Genomic DNA, 25240 nt, shown 5'->3' with positions numbered 1-25240 from the left:
CTGTGTCTTTGGCTTCCTTTCCAGGCACAGGAAGAATGACGAGAAGGCCCAGGAGGCCACTGTCCTACTGAGAGACAATCTGGAGCTACAGAACTTCCTCCAGAACTGCCAGGAGGTGAGACTCCAGCAAGTAGTGGCTGCTTTCCTGGAGATTCCTTTCTAGAAGCAGAGTGCCCTCGAGGCAGGAAGTCCACAGGAATCCTTTCTAGCTCAGGAGCTGTGGGATTCCATGAGCAGGGATCTCTGGATACTTCATTGGGTCATCCTCTAGAATCTTCAGTTGCACTTTTTTTTTTTTTTTTTTTCAAATCTGAAAAGTCATTTTTAATCTGTCAAGTCTAGGCCAGAGTTTCCTAAGAGCAGTCTAAGGACAGTCTATTTTAGAATCACCTAGGACCTAGTCTGAGCCAGCTTCAAAGATGTGTGACCTGTGTCACACCATGTGCTTAGCTTAGAAGGGCCCTGGGCTTGGTTTAATGCTCTACTCTTGCCATCTTGAAATTCTTCATGCTTTTGAACATTTTGTACTGGGCCCTGCAAATTATGGAGCCAGTCCTGGCCCTAGTTAAAGCAGATCCCTGGATCTCACTCAGATGAATCAGAACTTTAAGGGGCAAAACAGAGAAAGAGCATTATAAACAAACCTACCAGTTGGAAAACTGCTGGCTCAGAAGGTCCTTGTTCAATCTGGGGCCAGCTATATAAGGAAGGTCTTTAATCTGCCTTCCCAGCTCCTTCCATTGACAATACTTTCTACATGGAAAGGGGTTTTCCCTGACCTCTTTCTTGTCATACCCCTTTTCTCTCAGCCCAGACAACTTTGTTTTCATCAACCTCTATCCTTGGCTTCTTCCTCAAATAACATTTTTTCCTGTGTTTATCAAGGATCTCTTACCCTACTACCAAAGGATGGATTTATCCATCTATCCAGTAAACACTCGCTGGGTTCCTAGAATATGCTAGGCCCTGTCCTAGGTCCTTGAAATCTGGAGAGAAGAGTAAAGTATCCCTGGTCTCACACCACACACACTCTAGTGGGGAAGATGCACCTGTGTCCACATTTTAGCCCTGGCCTGTCATGGGTAAAGTTGCCTGTGCTGGTGCAGAGGGATCCAGAACTGCAGATGAGTTCTCTTCTGTACTTGTACTTCCTCCCTGTGGCCTTCTCCTTCTGCAGCCAGGGATGGGCAGCAAGTACTGTCCTGCCAAAGAAATACACTCAGGGACAGTGGGGCCCACTCTTTATGCACACAGCTCACTCTCTGGATCAACGACAAGCTGCTGACATCTCAAGATGTCTCCTATGATGAAGCACGAAACCTTCACAATAAATGGCTGAAGCACCAGGCCTTTGTGGCAGAGCTGGCTTCCTATGAAGGGTGGCTAGAGAACATCGATGCGGTAAGTAAAGTGAGTGGGTGGCAGGGGGGTGCTCTGCTCAGACAAGCTTGCCTGGATGGGGCTTCACCCAGGGTGTGGACACTGTCCTGAAGCTTGCTGACAGTACAAAACGTGACAGTGAACAACTTCTCTAAAAAGTAGTTAAACCTTCAGAGCTCCTGATATAGTCGGTCTTAGTATGCCTGGTCAGAATCAGTGCCTCTTCTGGGTGACCTGAATCTGGAGACAGCCCAGGACACTGAGAACATCTAGTTAGAGCTTCAGTGTCCAGCACCAGGACAGCAGTTATTAATGTTTGCTTTCCATTGCCCTCACGAGGGCTCCAGCACTGTCCTGCACAGGGCTCGAGGAATAGGCAAGATGATCAGAGTGGTCCAGGGGAGCCATTAATCCTTGACATTTGGATGGGCAGAACCACTGGGGAGTGGTTGTTTCCACTCCTTGCAGATGGCAAACCACAGGACCCCTCTGCAGTGTGTTTGTCCTGTGGACAAGTCAAAATGTGGCTGGAATTAGATCTGGCAATCACTACCTTTGCTCCTCTCTACCATGCTGTCCATGAAAAAGTAGCCCTTGGATCAGACTGACTTCTTAACTTCCCTGTGCCTCAGTTTCTTCCTCTATGAAATGAGAGTAGTAATAGGACCTTTTCAGTGGAGTTGTGAGCACTAAATTCTCAAAGACAAAGGAAGCATTCAGCATAGAATTTGGCAATTATGAGACACTCAGTAAATATTAACTATTAGGCCAGGTGTGGTGGCTCACGCTTGTAATCCCAGCACTTTGGGAGGCTGAGGCAGGCAGATCACTTGAGGTCAGGAGTTTGAGACCAGCCTAGCCAACATGGCAAAATCCTGTCTCTACTAAAAATACAAAAATTAGCCGGGCGTGGTGGCATGCGCCTGTAATTCTAGCTACTCCGGAGACTGAGACACAAAAGGGCTTCAACTGGAGGACAGAGGTTGCAGTGAGCCAAGATTGCACCACTACACTCCAGCCTGGGCAACAGAGGGAGACTCCATCTCAAAAAAATAAATAAATAACTATTATTAGTGATATAGATTCCTAAGCCCAATTCATATCACACTGTACCCACCCAAAAATGATACATCCATGCAGATGAAAGCCAGACAAGGCAACCTCAGTAACTGAAGGACATCAGCGAAGGTTAGCGCACAACCTTGGGAACTCACAGTACCTGGATGTGTCTGGAATATTGTTTTTCACACCCACTGACCCCTGTCTGCAGCTTCTATGCTGCAGTCTCCCTGCGTCATTGCCCCCAGTGCTGCTTCCGCTACCTTCCTCAGCCGTGTCCAACCCTTTGAATAGGAGGACTTCTTCCTTATCTGTGGTGGTACACATTATGAAAATTATGTATGCAGAGACTTTTTTTTTTTCTCTTCAGCTACTGTGTTAATGCATTTTAGCATTTTATGTGCGTCCCAGACAATTCTTCTTCCAATGTGGCCCAGGGAAGCCAAAATGTTGGACACCCATGCTAAGGCTGGGGATTCAGAGTCAATTTCAGTTGAGCCTCACTCACATTCTATGAAGATTCTTTGCCTTACTGACCACCTCTTGGGTAACCTCTTGCAACCATCAGGAGCAGGGCTACTCCAAGGCCCTATCAGCCCAGAGTGTGAGCTCTCCTCTTTCTTGCCCCCAGGAAGGAAAGCAGCTGATGGAGGAGAAGCCCCAGTTTGCAGCCCTAGTGTCCCAGAGGCTGAAAGCCCTGCACTTGCTCTGGGATGAGCTGCAGGCCACCACAAAGGAGAAGACCCAGCGCCTCTCAGCTGCCAGGAGCTCCGACCTGCGCTTGCAAACCCATGCTGATCTCAACAAGTGGATCAGCACCATGGAGGACCAGCTTCGGTCAGACGACCCGGGCAAGGACCTGACCAGCGTCAACCGGATGTTGGCTAAGCTGAAGGCATGTGAGCGGGTTGTAGACCCAGAGTGTTAGGATAAAAGGGATCATGGAAGCCAACCTGAACTTTTTTTTATTTTATTTTAGGTTTGGGGGTAAATGTGAATGTTTGTTACATAGATAAACACATGTCATGGGGATTTGTTGCACATGTTATTACATCACCCAGGTTTTAAGCTCAGTACCCAATAATTATCTTTTCTGCTCCTCTTCCTCCTCCCAGCCTCCCCCATCAAGTACATCCCAGTGTCTATTTTTTCCTTGTGTTCTTAAGTTCTTTTCATTTAACTCCCACTTATACGTACCTCATCTGGTATTTGATTTTCTGTTCCTGTGTGAGTTTGCTAAGGATAATGGCTCCAGCTCCATGTTCCCACAAAAGACATGATCTCGTTCTTTTTTATGGCTGCATAATATTCCATGGTGTATATGTACCATATTTTCTTTATCCAGTCTGTCATTGATGGGCATTTAGGCTGAGTCCATGTTGTTGCTATTGTCAGCAGTGCTGCAGTGAACAGTTGTGTGTGTATGTCTTTATGGCAGAATGCTTTACATTCCTCTGGGTATATACCCAGTAATGGGATTACTGGGTCAAATAGTAGTTCTGCTTTTAGCTCTTTGAGGAACTGCCATACTGCTTTCCACAATGGTTAAACTAATTTACACTCCCACCAACAGTGTATAAGTATTCCCTTTTCTCTGCAGCCTTACCAGCATCTGTTATTTTTTTATTTTTTTTTAAGACAGGGTTTTACCACATTGGTCAGGCTGGTCTCGAACTCCTGACCTCAGGTGATCCGCCTGCCTCAGCTTCCCAAAGTGCTGGGATTACAGGCATGAGCCACTGTGCCCAGCTTGACTTTTTAATAATAGCTATTCTGACTGGTGTGAGATGGTGTCTCACTGTGGTTGTGGTTTGCATTTCTCTAGTGATCAGTGATGTTGAGCTGTATGTATGTCTTCTTTTGAGAAGTGTCTGTTCATGTCCTTTGCCCACTTTTTAATGGAATTGTTTTCCTCTTGTAAATTTAAGTTTCTTATAGATGCAGGATATTAGACCTTTGTCAGATGCATAGTTTGCAAATATTTTCTCTCATTTTATAGGTTGTCTGTTTACTCTGTTGATAATTTCTTTCGCTGTGCAGAAGTTCTTTAGTTTAATTGGATCCCATTTGTCAGTTTTTGCTGTTGTTGTGATTGCTTTTGGTGTCTTTGTCATGAAACTTTGCCTGTTCCTATGTCCAGGATGATATTGCCTAGGTTGTCTTCTAGGCTTTTTATAGTTTTGGGTTTTACATTTAAGTCTTTAAGCCATCTTGAGTTTATTTTTTTATATGGTATAAGGAAGGGGTCCAGCTTCAATCTTCTGCATATGGCTAGCCAGTTCTCCCAGCACCATTTATTGAATAGGGAGTCTTTTCCTCATTGTTTGTTTTTGTCAAAAGCTTTGTCAAAGATCAGATGATGGTAGGTGTGTGGCTATTTCTGGACTCTCTATTCTGTTCCATTGGTTGATATGCCTGTTTTTGTACCAATACCACGCTGTAGCCTTGTAGTATAATTTGAATTCAGGTAATGTGATTCCTCAAGCTTTGTTGTTTTTGCTTAGGATTGCATTGGCCATTTGGGCCCTTTTTTGGTTTCATATAAATTTTTAAATAATTTTTTCCAGTTCCTTGAAGAATGCCCTTAGTAGTTTGATAGGAATAGCATTGAATCTATAAAATGCTTTAGGCAGTATAGCCATTTTAATAATATTCATTCTTCCTGTCCATTTGTATGAGATGTTTTTCCATTTGTTTGCGTCTTCTCTGATATCTTTGAATACAATAAAGTAAGCACTCCTCTTAAACGGACTTGCTTTTATCATGCAAAATGTGTTCTGGTTTCTAATCCATCTCTGACACCTTTTGCAGTGGGTAGCACAGAGACCCAAAAGGATGCATGAGAAACAAGACAAGTACTCAGTGGAGGGAAAGATGAGTGGGAAAATCAAAAGTGAGCTCAAATTGGGCCTTAAAGAATGGGTGGGAGGCAGATGAATGAAGAAGATGGAGGGGCTGTCCAGGTGCCAAGGTTGGTGCTGACACCGTCCCCTTGTGTTTCAGCGAGTGGAGGACCAAGTGAATGTGCGGAAGGAGGAGCTGGGGGAGCTGTTTGCTCAGGTGCCTTCAATGGGAGAGGAGGCAGGAGACACAGACTTGAGCATCGAGAAGCGGTTCCTGGACCTCCTGGAGCCCCTGGGGAGGAGGAAGAAGCAGCTGGAATCATCCAGAGCCAAGCTGCAGATCAGCCGGGACTTAGAGGATGAGACGGTGCGTGGGCTGCAGCTCCTGCCTACCCCCTGAAGCTGAGCCACCAGCTGCTATCAGAGTAGCTGGCTGCCACCCAGAGCAATTCTTGGCAGCAGCAGACTGGTCACCTCACCCCTTATCTCAGAGGGTTGTTGTAAGGATTACATTAAATGGAAAAGTCAAGCCAGTGCTTTTGTTGGTAAATCACTTTTCACTTGCTAGTATTGCTGGTGAAGAGCATGGCCTTTGGGGTCAGACACACTTGGGTTCGAGATCCAGCTACATTACCTTCCCACTATCTGACTAGAAGCAAGTGATCTGGAACCTCAGTTCAAAATCCACAAATATTGCCATCTATAAAATGGGGGCCAAACCCTGATGGGATGTTGGGAGGGGGGAGACACTGCCAGCAAAGCTCTGCCCTGCCCATGGTGAGCACTCGGGAAAGGATAGCCGTGATTGTCATCAGCTCTCCCCTGCCTTCTGGTCTCTGCAGCTCTGGGTGGAGGAGAGGCTGCCTCTGGCCCAGTCAGCCGACTATGGCACTAACCTGCAAACTGTGCAACTGTTCATGAAGAAGAACCAGGTGAGTCCTGCCTCACCTTGCCAGCCCCACCCCCTCCTCCCTAACCCCACCTGACCCCACGGGGTATAGGCCCAGCCCTGACCTGCAGAAAGCTAGTGACAGCAGATTATTGTTCTTGTTGGTAGCTTTGGGGTTTCCAAATCGTATTGGCAGTCTTTTTTTTTTTTTTTTTTTTTTTTTTTTTTGAGACGGAGTTTCGCTCTTGTTACCCAGGCTGGAGTGCAATGGTGCGATCTCGGCCCACTGCAACCTCTGCCTCCTGGGTTCAGGCAATTCTCCTGCCTCAGCCTCCTGAGTAGCTGGGATTACAGGCACGCGCCACCATGCCCAGCTAATTTTTGTATTTTTAGTAGAGACAGGGTTTCACCATGTTGACCAGCATGGTCTCGAGCTCTTGACCTTGTGATCCACCCGCCTCGGCCTCCCAAAGTGCTGGGATTACAGGCGTGAGCCACCGCGCCCGGCCATATTGGCAGTCTTATAGCAAAAAGAGCAGGTTTTGGTGATTTCAGAGCAAATTCTGGGAGGATCACAGAGGAGGGAGGAGTCCTGGTACTTGGGGATTTGGGGCCATTCAGCCTCCATCAGGCACAGATGAATGTAGGATCTCGGAGGCCCTGGCCTAGGGGTTGATGTGCTTCAGGAGCTGTGTATTTAGTGTATTCAGTGGTCTGCCTGAGAAGAGGGCAGTAACTCCTGGTCTCTCTCCCACAACACTACCTTGCCCCTCTTCCAGGGCTGAGCTTGCCATGTGTGGTGTCCTTGGGGTAAGTAGGCCCCATTTCTCTGGACATGTGAGGATACTTGTGGGGCTCAAATCCCATTAGGAAGCCACTAACTTTGGACTCTGAGTCCTTGGACCAGATATCCCTCTGCTTTTTGGCGCTTGCTTAAACTCCTGTGATTGGGAACTCCTGTGGCCCTGGTCAGGATCCTGGGTGTGAGCAGATGCCAAGCACTCCCTCTTGGGTCAGGGCTGCAGTGGGAGCCTGAATCATGCAAGGAAGCTGGCTGTATGGGGTCGCAGCAGCCAGGGGATGGCCACAGACCCTTCTTCGACAGTGTCCCTCCCTTTGCATGCTTTTTGGGTCAGCAAGGAGAGCCCAAGAACTTAGATCCCAGAGAATAGCGACATGTCCCAGAGGGCCCTGTCAGTATTGCAACTCCTTAGGGAAGGAAGGTCATGGCAGACAGCACTCCCTTCCCCCAAGACGGCAGCAGCTGACATCTGCTCACAACCGTTTGAGCCTGGCAGCCATGCAGAGGCCTGGATTATACTCAGAGAAGTTTCTTCAAAGCTGCCTTAGGTCCTTTGCTTCTGGTTGATACGATCTGGTCACAGAGGGGCCAGCAGCCACATGCAGGGAACCGGGCTAGAAGATGATAGAAATCTAGCCTCAGTTAATGCCACAACCTTCAGCTAAAGGTGGAAGGCTGGTAGAAGACAGTATCCTTGAGACCTCAGTTTTCTTAATTGTAAAATAAGCCACTCTAGTCTTTCCAACGCTAAGCTTTTTGATTCTGTGCAGTCCCAATAAGTGTTATTGTTCAAAGGTTTTTAACTCTCCTGGCTGGCCGTTGCTTTTTCAGGAAAAGGGCAAGACAAATATGGATGGGGTTCCCCTAACCAAGAAGGGAAAGACAGCCTCTTGGAAGAGTGTGACTGCCCTAGTGAAATTACTTTAAGCTCACCTGGCTAAAACATAAATCCAGTTTTATCATGTTCTCACTTAAAACTCTCTACTGCAATGGTTCTTAAACTCCAGTGTGCAACTCCTGTGACAAGCCCTCTGGGTGAGTTTACACAACTTAACCCGGTGCCACCCCCAGACCCACTGCATCAAGCTCTGGGGGTAAAGCCTGATAATTTGCATTTCTAACAAGATCCCAGGTGATGCTGATGCTGCTGGTTCAGGACTCCACTCTGGGGACCACTGCTCTTGGGGCTATTCATTGCAATTAGAACAAATTCCACAAGGTACTACATGAAGGGTTCTCACCCCTGGCTGTATATTCAAATCACCTAGGGAACTTTTAGACAGATAAATGCCCAGGTCCCACCTCAGATCAGTCAGGATTTCTGGGGGTAGGCCTCTACCTGCATCTATTTCCCTAGATTATTAAATGGGCAATTAGGATTAAGAACCAGTCTTGGCTGGGTGCAGTGGCTCCCACCTATAATCCCAGAACTTTGGGAGGCCGAGGTGGGTAGATCACCTGAGGTCAAGAGTTTGAGACCAGCCTGGCCAACATGGTGAAACCTCATTCTACTAAAAATACAAAAATTAGCCAGGTGTGGTGGTGGGTGCCTGTAATCTCAGCTACTTGGGAGGCTGAGGCAAGAGAGTTGCTGGAACCCAGGAGGCAGAGGTTGCAGTGAGCCAAGATCACACCATTGCACTCTAGCCCAGGCCAACAACAGCGCGACTCAGTCTCAGAAAAGAACCAGTCTTGCCTGATCTGGCCCCTGCCTGCCTCTGAATCTCAGCTTTTCTCACTTTGCCGTCCTTCACGGTATTCCAGCTCTTCTGGCCCTCTCCATGGCCTCAGAACGGCCCAGCTCATGTCCAGCTGAGAGCATTTGTACTTGTTCAGTCCTCTGGCCAGGAACAATCACCCCAAGATCTCTGTGTGGTTACCTCCCTCCCATGTCAAATGTCTCCGCAGAGCGGCCCTCCCTGACTCCCTTAGCTAAAGTGGCTGCCGCCACATTGCAGCAGACCTTCTTCATCCCGTTGTTGTTTTTCCTCATAGCACCCAGGGAGGAAGGCCCAGCCTATATTTTCATTCATTTGCATGTTTACCTTCTATTTCCTCTACCAGGTTGTAAGCTTTAGAGTGCAGGGATTTTTGTTTCTTTGTTTCTATAGTGTCCCTATTACCTAGACTAGGGTCCGGTGCATAAAAAAGAACTTAATACATAGTTGTTGAATGAATGAAGATAGGTAAGAAGACATTATACATAAGATAGGAAAGAAGACATTATAGGTATGCACAGATACTAGAAAGAAAGAAATACCTTTTTAGGCTGGGCACAGTGGTTCACACTTGTAATCCCAGCACTTTGGGAGGCTGAGGCGAATGGATCACCTGAGCCTAGGAGTTCGAGACCAGTCTGGGTAACATGGCAAAACCCCATGTCTACAAAAAATACAAAAAGTTAGCCAGATGTGGTGGTACATGCCTGTAGTCCAAGCTACTTGGGAGGCTGAGGTGGGAGAATCATCTGAGCCTGGGAAGCTGAGGCTGCAGTGTGCTATGATTGTGCCACTGTACTCAAGCCTGGGTGACTGGAGTAAGACCCTATCTAAAAAAAAAAAGAAAGAAATTACTTTTTAGGGCACCATGCAGAGGTCATAAGATCTCAGAGTAAAGAAGCAAATGAGGCCAGGCTTGGTGGCTCACTCCTGTAATCCTAGCACTTTGGGAGGCCGAGGTGGGTGGATTGCCTGAGTTCAGGAGTTCAAGACCAGCCTGGGCAACATGGTGAAACCCCATTTCTAAAAAAAAAATTTTTTTTAATTAAAAAAAAAAATTTTTTAAGAAGCAAATGGAGCTGAAAACATGGGTTGTTTGAATACAATTGCAGAGACTACAGGAAATTGTAAAAATTGAGATTCTGAGTATAAAGTGTAAAAATGCATTTTGGCAGGTTATGCGACTTGTGGATGTGGTTATTTTGTATATATTTTAAATGCTGGCCATCGCTGTACTGCTCACGTGGGCTGCTCTTGCCCCTTGCCATCCAGAGTTAAAGGCCACGGGAAAATTACGGAGAGGGAAGAAACAGGTAGTGAGGTATGCAGAGCTCAGGAGCCCACACACCAGCAGCAGCTAGCCTGGCCTCTAGGACGCAGAAAGCAAGTAGCACATGTCAGGGCCTCCTGAAGAAAAATGTGACCCAGCCACCAGTGTGGGAGGAAGAGGCCATGTTAGTGACCAAAGGCTCAAACAGGGACTAATGCAAAGCTCACAAAAAATTTGAGAAATAGAAGTGGGGAAAAACAAAACCAAAGCTGAGACTGTAAACAAGGGGCTGCTGTCACCTGTTCTTTTAGATGGAAGGCGAAAACCGTGCCCACCTGAGCTGCTGGTTTGTACAGATCCTGCATAAATCCTGCAAAAGCTGTAGAATAAGATATAAAAAAAGGCCATTTTTCTTTTCCTTCCAACACATACACCTAAGGAATCAAGCTCTGCTGAAGCGTAGCAAGATAGGGGACTGTCAAGAGCACAGGCTTCCGGGTCAGGTGGAGCTGTGTTCAAATCTGGCTCTGCCAGCAAGTGACTTCTCTGCTACATGCCAGGTTCCACATGCTTATCTCAGCAGGCTACCTGAGGGTACACAAATGATGCATGTGAAGTGCTTAGCAGCCCACAAGAGGTCCTTGGTAGTTCTTGTCATCATCACCGGCTCTGCTCCAATAGCAGGGGGTGAGAGGGACCAAGGGTGTCAGACCGGTGCTGTCATTGCAAAAGCAACCTTCCCTCCGGCCCCCCATGTTGGGAAGGCCCTGCCCCGAGCCCTTCCTTCTGGCCACAGACGCTGCAGAATGAGATTCTGGGCCATACGCCGCGGATTGAGGATGTGCTGCAGAGAGGGCAGCAGCTGGTGGAGGCGGCGGAGATCGACTGCCAGGACCTGGAGGAGCGCCTGGGGCACCTGCAGAGCTCCTGGGACAGGCTGCGGGAGGCAGCGGTTGGAAGGCTGCAGCGCCTGCGGGATGCCAACGAGGCACAGCAGTACTACCTGGATGCGGGAGAGGCCGAGGCCTGGATTGGCGAGCAGGAGCTCTACGTCATCTCCGATGAGACCCCCAAGGTCTGTTCAGGCATGGGGTACCAGACAGGATGCCCAGGCAGGAGGAAGAGGTGGGGTGGGCCGTCAGTGGGGAACCTTGTGCGTCCAGCTTTGTGAGGGGTGAGACCAGGAGGGGGGCACGAGGAACCCACAGACTCCCTGCCATCCCTTGGTGCCTCCTCCAGCACAGCCCTGCAGGACACACACTGCAGCCAGATGCCTCCTGTTTCCCCACTGAGGTTTTCTCTGACCCAGTGGCTCTCTACTTTTCTTTGCCATGGATTCTGTACTGGTGAACTGCTATGAAAGGGATGGGGTGAGTGGTGACAGGCGGAGGTCTCTCAAAGCTGGAATGATATAGGATGTTTTCACAGGGACAGGGGTTAGGGTCTGAAGGGAAGGGTAGATGTCAAATATGAATTGAGGGAGTCCGGAGAGGAAGGGAGGGCACGGGCATTGCTGGGAAATCAGAAAAGCAGGAAGGGAATGTGTGCAGCTCTCTTGAGGGATGTCCCACAAGCCTTCTCCCCTCCTCCCTCCTTCGGGCACCTCCAGGAGCTGGGCCACAACTTGCCAAGGGAGGGAGCATGGCCTGGCTGAGCTCTGGTGCTGATGGTCTGCTGCCTCCTAGGATGAAGAGGGTGCCATCGTGATGCTGAAGCGGCATCTGCGGCAGCAGCGCGCGGTAGAGGACTACGGCCGTAACATCAAGCAGCTGGCCAGCCGGGCCCAGGGCCTGCTGTCTGCAGGCCACCCTGAGGGGTGCGTGTGCCCCCTTGGGAGACTTGGTCAGGAGATGGGCATCGAGCCAGGGGCCCACCAGCCAATGTCCCTTCAGATCTAAGAGGAAAATGGAAATAGTTTTCCCAACAAATAGGGCTGGAGAAAGCTGCTGCGGGACTGGTGATGGACCCAATTTCATTTTATGCCTTGGTTTTGTGTGAGTCACCTCCAGCTGGGCCAATGAGGGCCTGGTTTGCAAAAAGATCAGAGAAGGGGATAGCAAAACTACCCTGTTCGTGCCCAGAGAGCACCGATTTTCCAAAGAGTTACGATATGCTAAAGACACTGCAGACTACTTTAGCTTTTCTTTTTATGGTCCAAAAGGTCTCCAGGACTTCACAGTCCAGGCAGAACCATGACGTTGGAGTGCAGGGGGAAACCTGTGCCCACCCGGGCTTCGAGGTTGTGTGGATCCTGCATAAATAGGAGCCCACTGAGCCACAGACCATACACTGCCCCCAGCCACGGCCCTGGCCTCAGCTGCCATTAGGGTACCTACCACTGTGGGTCCCCGAACATTTCCCTGGGAGCCACAGGGTCTGGGTCCCTAGTATGGCCTGTCCCTCTCTGGAGGGCTGAGTAGAACTGTTGCGGCAGGAGCCCCACTCAGGCAATGCTGCTCCCCCAGCTTCCCTGGAAGAACAATGGAGGTGTCCCCATTTGTGCTTTTCCCTGTACGCTTGCTAGAGTGAGGGGCACCACAGGAGGCACCCCTCCAGGACAGAACCCCAAGACACACTGTGTCATCCCCTGTGGCTAGGGTGTGGCCCCTTCTCTTCCCAGCTCTTCCACTGGCAAAGCCCCTGTCATTTCTCCAGAGCTTCACTCCCTACCTATCCCTGCCAGGAGGCTGGAGAGGCCTAGGTCAGCTCTGGGTTTGTGGCTGCCATCTCTGAGGGCTTTCTTGGTTTTGAATTCCAGGGAACAGATCATCAGGCTTCAGGGGCAAGTGGACAAGCACTATGCAGGGCTGAAGGACATGGCAGAAGAACGCAAGCGCAAGCTGGAGAACATGTACCACCTGTTCCAGCTCAAGCGCGAGACTGACGATCTAGAGCAGTGGATTTCGGAAAAGGAGCTGGTGGCCTCTTCCCCAGAAATGGGGCAAGACTTTGACCATGTGACTGTGAGTAGCCACAGCCCCTGCTGTCTTTGTCTTTCTCTAATGCAGTAGATACAGCCAGCTCTCACTCTAGACACACAGAAAGCTGTGCAGGATGCGGCCTCCCCGGCGTGAGCCGGGACCAACGGCCCTGCCCTGGAGAAGGTGTGAGAGCGCAGCTCCCGGTGCTGAGGTCACTGCCTAGGAAAGTCTGCAGCTAGGCTGGTGACACCTGTAACCCCTGTGCCCCCCATAACCACATTTCTGTCTGCCCCATATCCAGCTGCTGCGAGACAAGTTCCGGGACTTTGCCCGGGAGACCGGAGCAATTGGGCAGGAGCGGGTGGACAACGTGAATGCCTTCATTGAGCGACTCATCGATGCGGGCCACAGCGAGGCCGCCACCATCGCCGAGTGGAAAGACGGGCTAAACGAGATGTGGGCGGACCTGCTGGAGCTCATCGACACGCGCATGCAGCTGCTGGCCGCCTCCTATGACCTGCACCGCTACTTCTACACGGGCGCCGAGATCCTGGGCCTCATCGACGAGAAGCACCGTGAGCTGCCAGAGGATGTGGGGCTGGACGCCAGCACGGCCGAGTCCTTCCACCGGGTGCACACGGCCTTCGAGCGGGAGCTCCACCTGCTGGGCGTCCAGGTACCTCAGCCCTCTGCTGCTCACCTGCTACCAACTTCCAGGAGCCCTGGGTGTCGGTCCCCACGTGGCTGTCAGTGGGGAAACCTCTAGGATGGGTGCCAGGAGGTGTTGCCTCCTTTGAGAGCCAGGAGCTCAGGGTAGGGAGCAGTGACTTTCAGATGTTCCTTAGCTTTAAAAGTCATTCTTTAAACTGAATCCTCACAAAAGGCCAGTGCATACAATACTATACGGTAGTTTCTCCAGTTGTCCAGTATTACTAGTGAACACATACACAGCACTTTTCTAGCACCGTGTACTGTTCTGAGCAATGTATGTAGCCACTGAACCCTCATGGCCATCCTGTGAGGCAGCTACTAATGAGAAGAGTAAGGGGTAGAGGGCCCATGCATTTCCCAGGAACATGTGGGTACACAGTGGAGCCAGGGCTCAGACCCTGGCAGTCTAGCTATAGACCCCACACACTTAGCCACCAGGCACTTCAGCCTTTCCACATGGGAGCTTGAGAGCGCCCAATTTCTACTGCTCAGACCCCTGCCCCATCCCTGGATTGCCATCTGCAAACCCCTAGAGTCTCCCAGAGCTTGGTGTGATGGAAAGGGCAAATGCAAGGGGGCCCCTGTTGCTGTGGGCTCCCCTAGCTTCCAGTGCAGCAGCGGGAGGTGTGCTGGCTGTACAATCTTAGGCCAGCCCAGCAGGATTTGGGGACAGAACACCAGGGTAGGCTGAGCCCCTAGTTCGTCCAAAAGGAGACCTCTTAGGGATGTTTCCTCCAGCTGGAGTGGAGGGCCTGATGTGTGTGGCTATTGTACTTGGGGATGCCAGGGCCCCTGAGATAGTTGTAGCCCCACTGAGATCTTAGCAGTGAGGTTTCACTGTCCCTGGGGCCAGCCTCAATCAGGGGATCCGGTGCAGCCCCTTCATTAGAGAGGCAGCACACAGACTGGTTAAGAATGGGGACTTGGGAGCATGGTGTAGTGTGAGGGACCCTGGACCAGTTACTTAGCTTCCCTGTGCTTCAGTTTCCCCATCTCAGAAACAGCAATAGTAATAGTACCTTCATGGGGTTGTTGGAAAGATGAAGAGAGTTCATCAATACAAAGTGTTTAGAACGGTGCCTGGTATGCAGTTCCTCTCATTAGTATACTGTTGAGATCAAAGGGCATGGAGCTCCTCTCACTCCCAAACCTTCGCAAAGTTCAAACAGTATCTTGGGTAACAGAGGTGTCAAAGCAAGGAGGCTTCTCCTACAGCACCCCCTGGGTGAAGGCTGAAGATCCTACCTTCCAGCAGTACCCTAGGCATGGAGGCCAGGAGGAGGTTGCTGCCTCTCCAGTCCTAGGCCCATAGCACCTAGGGAGCAATGTCCAGGGAACAATGTCTGGTGTCGCCTGACCACAGGTACAGCAGTTCCAGGACGTGGCCACCCGCCTGCAGACAGCGTATGCCGGGGAGAAGGCAGAGGCCATCCAGAACAAGGAGCAGGAGGTGTCTGCTGCATGGCAGGCGCTGCTCGATGCCTGTGCCGGGCGCCGGACCCAGCTAGTGGACACGGCGGATAAATTCCGCTTCTTCAGCATGGCCCGTGACCTCCTCTCCTGGATGGAGAGCATCATCCGGCAGATTGAGACCCAGGAGAGGCCCAGGTGAGGGGAGTGGCCTCAAGGCAGAGGGAGTTCCACCCCAGGGCAGGTGAGCCTGGCCAACCAGGGTGCTGCGCTCGGGCTCCTCCCTGGAGAGACAGCCCTGGACTACTGGTCCGTCAAAATCCCTGGGGGACACTTGAGGCCTGAGGCTGGACCCAGGCAGAAATGGCCTGGCTCAGCTTCCACTGCGAGGTTTCAGTCAGGAGAGTCCTGAGTGTAGGGAGAGAGACATCTGTCATTCAAGGTCACCAATGGGCACAGTGACCATGCTTATCAGTGAAAATAAGCAACCCATCTGTCTAGAGCTGGGCAGGTGTAGGACTGCACATTCTTCTTCCAGCCCTGGGATGTGAGGGGGGCCTTCCCCCAAAACTCAGGAAGGAGTTCATTGTCCATGAGAGGAGGAGTTGGGCACGTGGCCAGTGAGAGCCCCTGCAGAGATCAGACCACTCTGCCCAGTCTGTGTCACTTCATCAGTTATTGCTGATCTGTCTCCGTCCTTCTGCCCCTAGGGTGTCTGTCCTGATGGTCATACTTTTACTTTTAACATCCTTATGGAGATACAATCAACATACCACACTTCAGTCATTTAGAGTGTGTCATTCAATGGTTTTTAGTATATTCACCGTAACACAGTGATCCCCACAATGTAAGGTGAGAAGATTTTCATCATTCCATCCCTATTAGCAGTCACTACCCACTCCCCTGTCTCTCCAGTCCCTGGAAACCACTACTCGACTTTCTGTCTCTCTAGATTTGCCTATTCTGGACATTTCATGTAGATGGAATCATACAATATGCGGTCTTTTTTGACTGGCTTCTTTCCCTTAGTATAATGTTTTCAAGATGCATCCACGTCATAGCATCAATCAGTACACCATTCCTTTTTATTGCCGGGTAATATTCCCAGGCTTCTTTGGAGGTTTCTGAGTACAGTGGCTTGCCCATGCTCTGGCCACTGAGCAATGGAAGACATAGGGCATCTGTGTTCCTGCTGGGGCCGTGCTGGTGGAAGACTTCCAAGCTGGCCAAAGAGAGAGAAGGGAACAGGGTCAGACTCCCACAGGCAGGCGGAGGTGGCCCCCGCTGTTTGGGACACAGAAGCAGTCCAGAGTGACCCAAAGTTCCCTTCTTCCCTTGTCTTCCTGTCCCCCAGGGATGTCTCCTCTGTGGAATTGCTCATGAAGTATCACCAGGGCATCAGTGCAGAGATTGAAACCCGGAGCAAGAACTTCAGTGCCTGCCTGGAGCTTGGCGAGTCCCTGCTGCAGCGGCAGCACCAGGCCTCAGAGGAGGTGAGGGGACTGAGGGGATGGAGGCGAGCCCCTCCATTTCCGTCTCTACTTGTGCCAGCCAGGCAGCCTCCTGGGAGGGAGCTGGGTCTGCTGCTTTTCTGAGGAGCTTGTCTTGCTCTTTCTCATGGAGGTCGGGGCTACACACAGGCCCAGGGATTGGAGCCCCAGCAAGCACACTCCCTGCCTTAAGGAACTGGTCACTCAGTAGAGGAGAGCAGGTTCATAACCTGCCTAACACCCACAGGTGTACACACTTTGGAGTTGGTGATCTCATTTAATAAGAGAGGCGCATGGGCCTAAGAGAGGTTAAGTAACTTGCCCCAGGCTGCACAGCTGGCAAGTAGCTGGGCCAGGACTGTGGGACCAAACCTGGCATTCCTTGCAGGACGCATCTGCACACTGCCTCAGATGGGGAAGAGTGAGCCAACCCTGAGCTTTTCTCCCTTTCCTCCCCATAGATCCGTGAGAAACTGCAGCAGGTGGTGTCCAGGAGGAAAGAGATGAATGAGAGGTGGGAGGCTCGCTGGGAGCGGCTCCGAATGTGTGAGTACAGCCCCAGAGCCAGGGAGGGGGGCAGGAGTACCCCCACTGGAGTAGGTAAATGGGGAGGTGCCACCATGGGTGGATTTTCACTACTGCCTAGAGAGGAGCCCCCCACAGCACCACTCTTCAGCAAAGCTCTGGGGCCAGGGGCCTCAGCGGTCCAGGCAGAAGACCCAAGTGGACACGCTGCTGCAAGCCTCACTCTAACCAGCCAGCATGCCCCCACTCCCTGCCCATCCTCTGTCCCATATGCCCCTAGCCTCATGCCCGGGCTGGTATGCCTGCAGAGGTATGGCCTGGGGGTGGGGTTGGGGTAAGGCTCTTGTGCATCCCAGACATTCATCCTGAGGACTGTCAAGCACAGATGGGACTCTTCCCCCTTCATCTGGGTGCTGAAGAGAGGTGGGGGAAAGCCACCACTCAGGGAGGAGCTGTGAGCCAAGAAGCCCTAACTGGTCCCCTGGCCTCTTCTCCACCATCATGTGAGATAGCCAAGGGCTGGGAAGAATGTTCAAGGCAGAAGACTCCTTCTCAGAGACATCGAAACTACATTTTGTTTTCAAAATAGAGTTCTAATTAGTGAAAAATATAGTTTAAAAAATATAACTATTGGGTCAGACATGGTGGGTGACATCTATAACCCCAGCACTTTGGGAGGTCGAGACAGGAGGATTGCTTGGGCTCAGGAGTTTGAGACCAACCTGGGCAACACAGGGAGACCCTGACTCTACGACAACAAAATAATCAACTGGGCATGCTGGTGCGCACCTATAGTCCCAGCCACATGGGAGGTTGAGATGGGAAGACCACTGGATCCCGGGAGGCTGAGGCTGCCATGAGCCATAATCACTGCACTCCAGCCTGAGTGAAAGATTGAAGCCTTGGCTCTAAAAAATATAACTATTGTGGGCTGGGCATGGTGGGTCATGCCTGTAATCCCAGCACTTTGGGAGGCCAAGGTGGGTGGATCACGAGGTCAGGAGTTCAAGACCAGCCTGGCCAACAGTGAAATCCTGTCTCTACTAAAAATACAAAAATTAGCTGGGCATGGTGTTGGGTGCCTGTAATCCCAGCTACTTGGGAAGCTGAGGCAAGAGAATCATTTGAAACTGGGAGGTGGAGGTTGCGGTGAGCCGAGATTGCACCGTTGCACTCTAGCCTGAGCAAGAGGGTGAGACTCCATCCCAAAAAAAAAAGAAAAAAAACTATTGTGAAGATGGGTTAGGAGGCCAGTGTGGAATGGGGTGGCTGTGGGCAGCAGAGTATCCATGTGGTTTAGGGACACCTATGCAGGCCAGCTGCCTGACCACTGGCTCCTGTGTCTGTCTGCTGAACCTGCCCCAGTCCCTGGCAGGAGTGGATGGTTGGGTGCTAACAGGCCCTGGGCCTTTTGGGGGGGTCTGTGTCCTGTTCCCCCTGGCAGTGCTGGAGGTGTGCCAGTTCTCAAGGGATGCCTCTGTGGCCGAGGCGTGGCTGATCGCCCAGGAGCCCTACCTGGCCAGTGGGGACTTTGGACACACAGTGGACAGTGTGGAGAAGCTCATCAAGAGGCATGAGGCTTTTGAGAAGTCCACGGCCAGCTGGGCAGAGCGCTTTGCTGCCCTGGAGAAGCCCACCACGGTGAGCAGGGAACAGTTCCAGGGCGCTCAGAGGGTGGCAGCCCTGCCCCAGGGGTCTCATGCCAAGAACTCCAGGCCAGTTGTTAGGTACCTAGAATGGGGTGACAAGCTTGGCCAGCAGGGACAGTGAGAAGGAAAGAAGTGGCAGGAAGTACTGACCTCCAAATGCAAAAGACAGAAGGGGCTGGCTCCAGAAGGAACAAATGCCAGGGCGTGTGACGGTGCGGGGCCACGTCCAGAGGCAGGTCATCTGAGAACACAGCTCACCTCTGTGGCTGCTCTGACCCCTGGGCCTTCTCCTCCTCTAGCTTGAGCTGAAAGAACGCCAGATGGCAGAGAGACCTGCAGAGGAGACTGGGTGAGTGGCGGCCGTCTGTCCAGGGAGCTGAGTGCTCTGCCAAGCGGGGTAGGGGTGCCTTTCATCAGAAATGTGATGCTGGGACAAGACGCCTTTGACCTCTCACACTGGGCGCCCTTGTCAGGGAGGCCCAGAGTGCCTGAGCACGAGGGCAGAGGAGCTTTTGCTTCCCAGTCCAGGTGGGCTGAAGGCCTGCTGCGGGAGGAGGGGGCTGAGAGCAGTGGCTGCCAGGCGAGGCCTTGGAGCCACCCGAACACAGGGCCCCGCAGGCCGTTGTGCCTGGAACCTGGCAGACTTCCGAAAAGTCTGCCTTCGCTTTTCCAAAGACGTCTCTGGGCGGCTCCTTGCCGAGCACCCTCCAGGCTGCAGGCGGACTGGTGAGAAGCCAGGCCTTGCAGGAGGCGCTGGCCTCAGGGGGGTGCTTGTTTTTAAGGAGACTGTGTCTTCCTTAGGCTTCAAGAGGAGGAAGGCGAGACAGCAGGGGAGGCTCCGGTTTCCCACCAAGCGGCCACCGAGAGAACGTCCCCGGTCAGTCTCTGGTCCCGTTTGTCTAGTTCCTGGGAGTCACTGCAGCCAGAGCCCTCTCACCCCTACTAGGCTCGGCCTGGGCGAGCGGGAGGCCAGAAGAGCAGGCGCAGCCCCGCCCTCCGTCCCGCCCACACCCCGCAGCCCCGCCCTCAGAGCGGGCTACTTTCCGCTCAGGTGTTCTCCATCAGAGTCCCAGCCCTCCCCTACCCCCATCAGCGCGGACGAAACACACAGGCCAGTCCAGTGACATGACTTCATTAGTTGGGTTTTATCTAATGGAATAAATTTTATTGTATAAATATATCAGCACTTACATGGGGAAACACTTTATCCAGAGATTAGTGCCTTTTTGTACACAGTCCTTTTCCCCATTTTTCTTCTAACTCCTTCCTCTAGGCAGCACTGACCCCCTGCACCCACACCTACACACACATGCACACACATACCACACACCCCATACACACACCTGACATACACCCCCACACACTTATACACACACCTATACACACATGCACACACAAATACACTCACACACAAATACCACACTCCATATGCAAATCCACACCCCCCACACACAGACACAAACACGAACACACACCACACCCCATACACACATCCACACACACCCCACACGCACATACACGAACACACACCACACCCCATACACACATCCACACACACACGAACACTCACATGCACACACTCCACAACCTCTATACACAGGCACACACACCCCCATACACACACCCACACTCACACCAGACACACCACTCGCTGTCCCTTCCCACTCGCCTCCCTGCAGGCATCTCAGGTGCTCATCCTGGTAGGTGATTCCTTCCTCCTATGCAGAGCCCTCTCCCTTTCCCACCGACCTGGCCTGAGGCCTGTGGGTCAGTGAGTCTGGATATTGAGCTGGTTCTGGGGAAAACACAGGCTTGAAGGAAGCCTGCAAAAGTGAGGAGAATCCCAGGGCTTTGAGTAACAGAGGTCAGCCCCTCAACCTGTAGGAAAGGAGATGAGCCAGAGGCCTGGCTGAAGGGACAGGAAGAGGCCCAAGACAGCAGCTGTCAGAGGCCGAGGGCATGTGCCTCAGGGCCTTCCCTGGAGCAGGCCCCTTCGACCCCGTGGGATCTGTGCAGGGAGGGGCAGGTGGGCCGGCAGGCTGTGTCACCCAGGCTTAGGGAACTGCTCTGGGGAGAAGCTGACTGGGAAGAAAGCAAGAATCCACCACACGGCTTGCATGGCTTCCCTCTGCATGTACCCACTGGGGCAGGCTGTACTGGGGGTCAAGGGAGCCATGGGTGCTTCCTGCAGCCCACCTCTCCCGGTGCCAGTCGAGCCAGCGTGAACCTGGGGGTGGGGTTAGGAAGACAGGCATTCTAGATGGAAGCTTCTGGTACAGCAGTCACCCCCAGAAACATGTACAGTGAGTCCTCCCTTTTTCAGCCCTTCTCACGCTCTGAAAGAGAGCGACACCTCCCTACACACACGCAGGCACGCAAACACACACACCTCTGTGGCCTCCAGCCTGGCTAGAGGCCTCCTTTTCCTAGCTGCACCAGCCCACCATACCCAGCAGAGGGCACTGCTGGGCTTCTGCTGAAGGGTCTCTCCCAAAAGTTCCCTCCCAGGCTTCCCTTGTGGCCTGTGGGGTCTCACCTCCCTGTCTGTGGTGGACTGCGTCCAAGCCCCTTTTCCCCAGCAACAGCCCCTGCTGGAAGGAGAGCCAACTCTGGGGCCCCGGCACAGACTGTGGACACTGGCTGGGGCCGTCGCAGCGCCCTGCCCCTGCCTGCTTCTGCCGAGCATCCCTGTGTGTCTGCATGCGGCGGTGTCCTGGTGTGTCGGCTCCTCTGTGAGCACCTGGGCAACTCCACCCATTGTCTATGTCATGTGTGTCTGTGCAAATGTAACTACTTGTGCATCAGAGCCGCCTCCAGTCAACTCCTGAATGTCACTGGGTAGAGGGGAATAAAACCTGTTTGGACCTGATGATCTCTTTGGGGGAAGGAGGAGTGAGCCACATTGGAGACCCTTTCCAGAGAGCCAGCCACTCCAGTAGGTGGGAAGACTGGCCTGTGCCCAGTACCGGAAAGAAACCAGATGGTGACTCAAATGGACACCAGACCCAAGGCCTCATGCACACATTTCCGGCTGCTCCTCTCTTCTGAGCCCTTTGTTAAGTTCTTACAGGGATCCACAAACCTCAGAAGGAGGGCCTAATACCCCATCTGCCTTCCATGCAACACAGAGGAGGACAGAGCCTGTCGGGATACCCTACCTGGCTCTAGAAGGCTTCTTGAAAGGCCAGCAGCCAGTCCCTGCAGCCTGCCTGGGACTAGCCCCTTCACAGAACCGCAGGCCTCTCCCAGGGAGGTATGGCCAACGGCTGTGCCTTCCCTCTGGGATAGGCCTGGGGGACGGTGGCTCTCCTGCTAGCACTCTGTGTGTGCTCTGGTGTCGGTGCCTTATAGAATAGATCCATGCGGTGTTGCTTCATGTACCACCCCTCACTGTGCATGTCGGCTTCCTGCTGGGGGGAACTGATGGGAGTGGACCAGGCACCCCTGCCTGAGTCTGGACAGCTGCACACCACAGGGTGCCACACACCCCAGTACTCCCCTTCCCCGAGTGCCCCACACATCAGCCTCTTCCTCGAGCACATGGCTGCACGGTCCCACTGCCTTTCCTCACCTCTTGCATTTTCATGTTAGAGCATGCTCTGGTAAAGGCCAATCCATTCATACAGGTAAGTGCATGGGAGGCCAGGCAGAAGAAACGAGACCTCACTCACAAGAGACAAAACTGCTGGAGGGGAGTCAGGACATCTCGGTTCTAGTCCTCAATCCTGGTGGAAACTTCCTGCATGATTTTAGATAAACCACTGAATCCCCCATCTCCAAGCCCCCATCTCCGAGCTCTTAGAAAGCCCTCTCTGGAGAATTCCCAAAAGTTTGGAACATGCCTGGATGTCAGCAATTTCGCAAATTATAATGAGGGGCTGGGAGAGGTGGTTTTCACCACTTTCCTCTTGCTTCATGCTTCTTGCTGTGGTACCTGGATGGTCTCAGGTGCCCGACGGTGTGGGATGGGAGATGGGAAAGAAGTAAAGAGCTGGGGTGTTTGCCTGTGTCCACGTCAGGGAGTAGAGGCGGGGCTGCACCTCTGCTTCGGGAAGGATAGTGCCTGAAGAAGGCCCAGGGAGCCCTCGGCAGTGGGCAGGTGCAGTGGGCAGGCAGCCCTGCCCGAGACTAAGCACCTCTGTTTCACCTGGGGCTGTGGCCCTGGGAAGGACTTGGAGGTCCTGCTGAGCATCCCCCACCTCCCGGGCTCTGGGTGCCTCAGCAACCCCAGTCCACAGCCCTGTGCACCTTCCTGTCCGCTGTGCCTGATTCCAGTTTTGGGAAGTGAATCGGGAACTGCTCCGAGAACTCTCTTAGCAGGGCTGCAGTGACAACATGCATGACTTCCCTGAAAGGGATTGGTGCTCCTAATCACCTTTGCTGGGGCTCACTGTGTGGGATAAACATACCTTGCCAGCCTCCAAGCCCCAAGGCTAGATCCAGGCTGGAGTGCAGAGGGGACCCTGGGATGCCAGCCCACTCCAGAAAGCAGCTGCTGGGTGATCCTCCTTATCAGCCTTCTCATCAGGAAGTCAGGGAAAGCTCTCTTCCCCAAGGGCACCTCACAGATGTCATTCTTTCCCGCAGCCTTCCAGCACTGCCTGTGCAGCCAGCTGCCCTGGAGAAAGGGACTGAGCATCTCCTTAGGGCTAAACATGAGAGCTGAGACTCCTAGGTCCCTTGCCTCTCCATTTCCATAGAATTAAAGGTTTATGTGGCTTCAGGGAAGTAACCAGCACTTACAAACATCAGGGCAAGTGCCGAGGGGCTGAGCAGGCACTGGACTTGCAGCCAGGACCACCTCTTGGCTGGTGTCTGGCTGGCTCCAGCTGCTGTTCCACCTTGGCAACCTGGGCACTTCCCCCAGCAGCAGCCTCTCTGGCAGGCAGCCGGGAGCTTTCATCAGCGGCCAGCGGCGGGGCTCTCATGTCCTTGGATGGAAGGGATGTGGGTGTGGAGACAGCAGCTGTGTTTCTTCTCGCCTGAACAAGCTCTCCCAGTCTTTCCTACTCTTCCTGCTACTCTTTCAGACATTTTGCGGCGAATGCAAATCCTATGCTTGTTAATGGGCAGACACAGCTGGAAACAACGTCAGTTTTCCTCAAAACCTGGGCGTGTCCCTGTCTACCCAGGATGCCTGAGTCAGCACGGCAGGGGTGTGTCTGCCTGCACACTGACACTGCGCCCAGCTCCCTGGAGAAACCTGCTGTAGGCTCTGTCTGGACACCTGCCTGCTTCTGGCCATGTCCCTTTCTCTTTGCTGTGGTCAGATTGAATACTTCTGGCCCCTCTGCTCTGAAGACTCTGAGTTCTCCCTCTCAAGTTGTGTTGCAGAACATCCTAGATACTGATGGTCTCCGGATGAGACTCAGTTAACTTTGGAGGCATCTCAGAAATGGGTTTGAAGTGGATGACGCGACCACTGGGTGGCAGATCTTGATGGGGGAGTCAGCATCTTCTAACTCTCTCTAGTCTTTCTAATGCTGAGTGGCTGGCTCAGGGCCACCGAGCGACTAGGCAGCCAGCAGCTCCTCCAGGCCAGGGACCTGAAGAGGCCACAAAGGTGGTAGGCACAGTGAAGACAGCTCCCGAGCAAGCCTCCTTCTCTCCTCATGTCCTGGTGACCCTGGACCAGGTTTCTCCTTTCCATCCGAGGGGACCCTGCACACTGCTATTCTCCTTCCCTTCCATTCACTTCACTGGGTGGCCTTCTGCCCTGCATCCTTTCCTGTTGTCTTGCCCAGCCCCCTAGTTGCCGTCTTGGACAGACAGCTGGACTGTCGGGTGCAGTGTTGCACTGCTTCCCTATTCCACTTCTCATAAGAGCCCCTCCCCATCCCTCAGCCTTCAATCCAGGGCATTGCTCACCATGCATCCCAGCCTCAGCTCCCCACCCTGCTCTTTCCTGCTGTTCAGCAACAGCCTCTGCTTTCTCCTTTAAGGCATCTGTCTCTAACCAGCTTAAGTTGCCATCTCTTTATCTCTTTGGCTGCCCTCAGCTTCTTTTCTTCTCTTGCAAACAACTGTCTTCTGAACAGCCTTTCCAACCCACCCAGTGACAGCCGTTCTCAACAAGAGGACAAGAGCTGAGACATCAGACATCGGGAGAGGGCAACACTTGGCTGCCAGAGTGGCCAGCTCCTAGAACCCCACAGTCACCAGCACTCTTTGTTTGCCTAAGGCATCTAGTTTTGGGTCTTGTCTGGTCTCATGCCCCTCTTCCAGCTCTGACATGATTGTGCTGCGTCTGTCAATCAGCCATGTTTCACATAAGCCAGGATCATCTCATTTAGACTGTAAACTGCATCGGACAGGTGCTTTCCTCTGGAGTGAGGACACAGGTCTCCCCTCTTGCAGCAGGATTTCGTAAGAACACAGAGGCGGGGCATGGTGGCTCACATTTGTAATCCCAGCACTTTGGGAGGGCAGATCACAAGATCACGAGTTCGAGACCAGCCTGTCCGATATGGTGAAAACCCATTTCTACTAAAAAATACAAAAATCAGCCGGGCATGGTGGCTCACGCTTATGGTGACCCTGTGGTCCCAAGCCAGGTTGTGTTTCTCCTGGGAA

The 25240-nt window shown here is 52.4% G+C and overlaps 1 protein-coding gene across 3 annotated transcripts in view; it reads left to right on the top strand.

Annotated features, from left to right (window-relative positions):
- Positions 1-25240, top strand: part of SPTB (spectrin beta, erythrocytic) — a 138563-nt gene that overhangs the window by 98666 nt on the left and 14657 nt on the right. For all 3 annotated transcript variants that reach the window (XM_017533992.2, XM_037740454.1, XM_017533990.2), the window contains 15 exons: positions 25-115; positions 1255-1401; positions 3071-3334; positions 5443-5649; positions 6125-6214; positions 10758-11036; positions 11647-11777; positions 12720-12924; positions 13184-13558; positions 14957-15201; positions 16358-16496; positions 16955-17039; positions 18463-18659; positions 18967-19016; positions 19469-19544. In XM_017533992.2, the coding sequence (XP_017389481.1) occupies positions 25-115; positions 1255-1401; positions 3071-3334; positions 5443-5649; positions 6125-6214; positions 10758-11036; positions 11647-11777; positions 12720-12924; positions 13184-13558; positions 14957-15201; positions 16358-16496; positions 16955-17039; positions 18463-18659; positions 18967-19016; positions 19469-19544 (2581 nt within the window). The remainder of the gene's footprint in view (positions 1-24; positions 116-1254; positions 1402-3070; positions 3335-5442; positions 5650-6124; positions 6215-10757; positions 11037-11646; positions 11778-12719; positions 12925-13183; positions 13559-14956; positions 15202-16357; positions 16497-16954; positions 17040-18462; positions 18660-18966; positions 19017-19468; positions 19545-25240) is intronic.

This window comes from Cebus imitator, unplaced genomic scaffold, assembly GCF_001604975.1.
Source record: "Cebus imitator isolate Cc_AM_T3 unplaced genomic scaffold, Cebus_imitator-1.0 Scaffold83, whole genome shotgun sequence".
Classification (NCBI taxonomy): domain Eukaryota; kingdom Metazoa; phylum Chordata; class Mammalia; order Primates; family Cebidae; genus Cebus; species Cebus imitator.
This window is presented reverse-complemented; position numbering and strand designations above follow the sequence as displayed.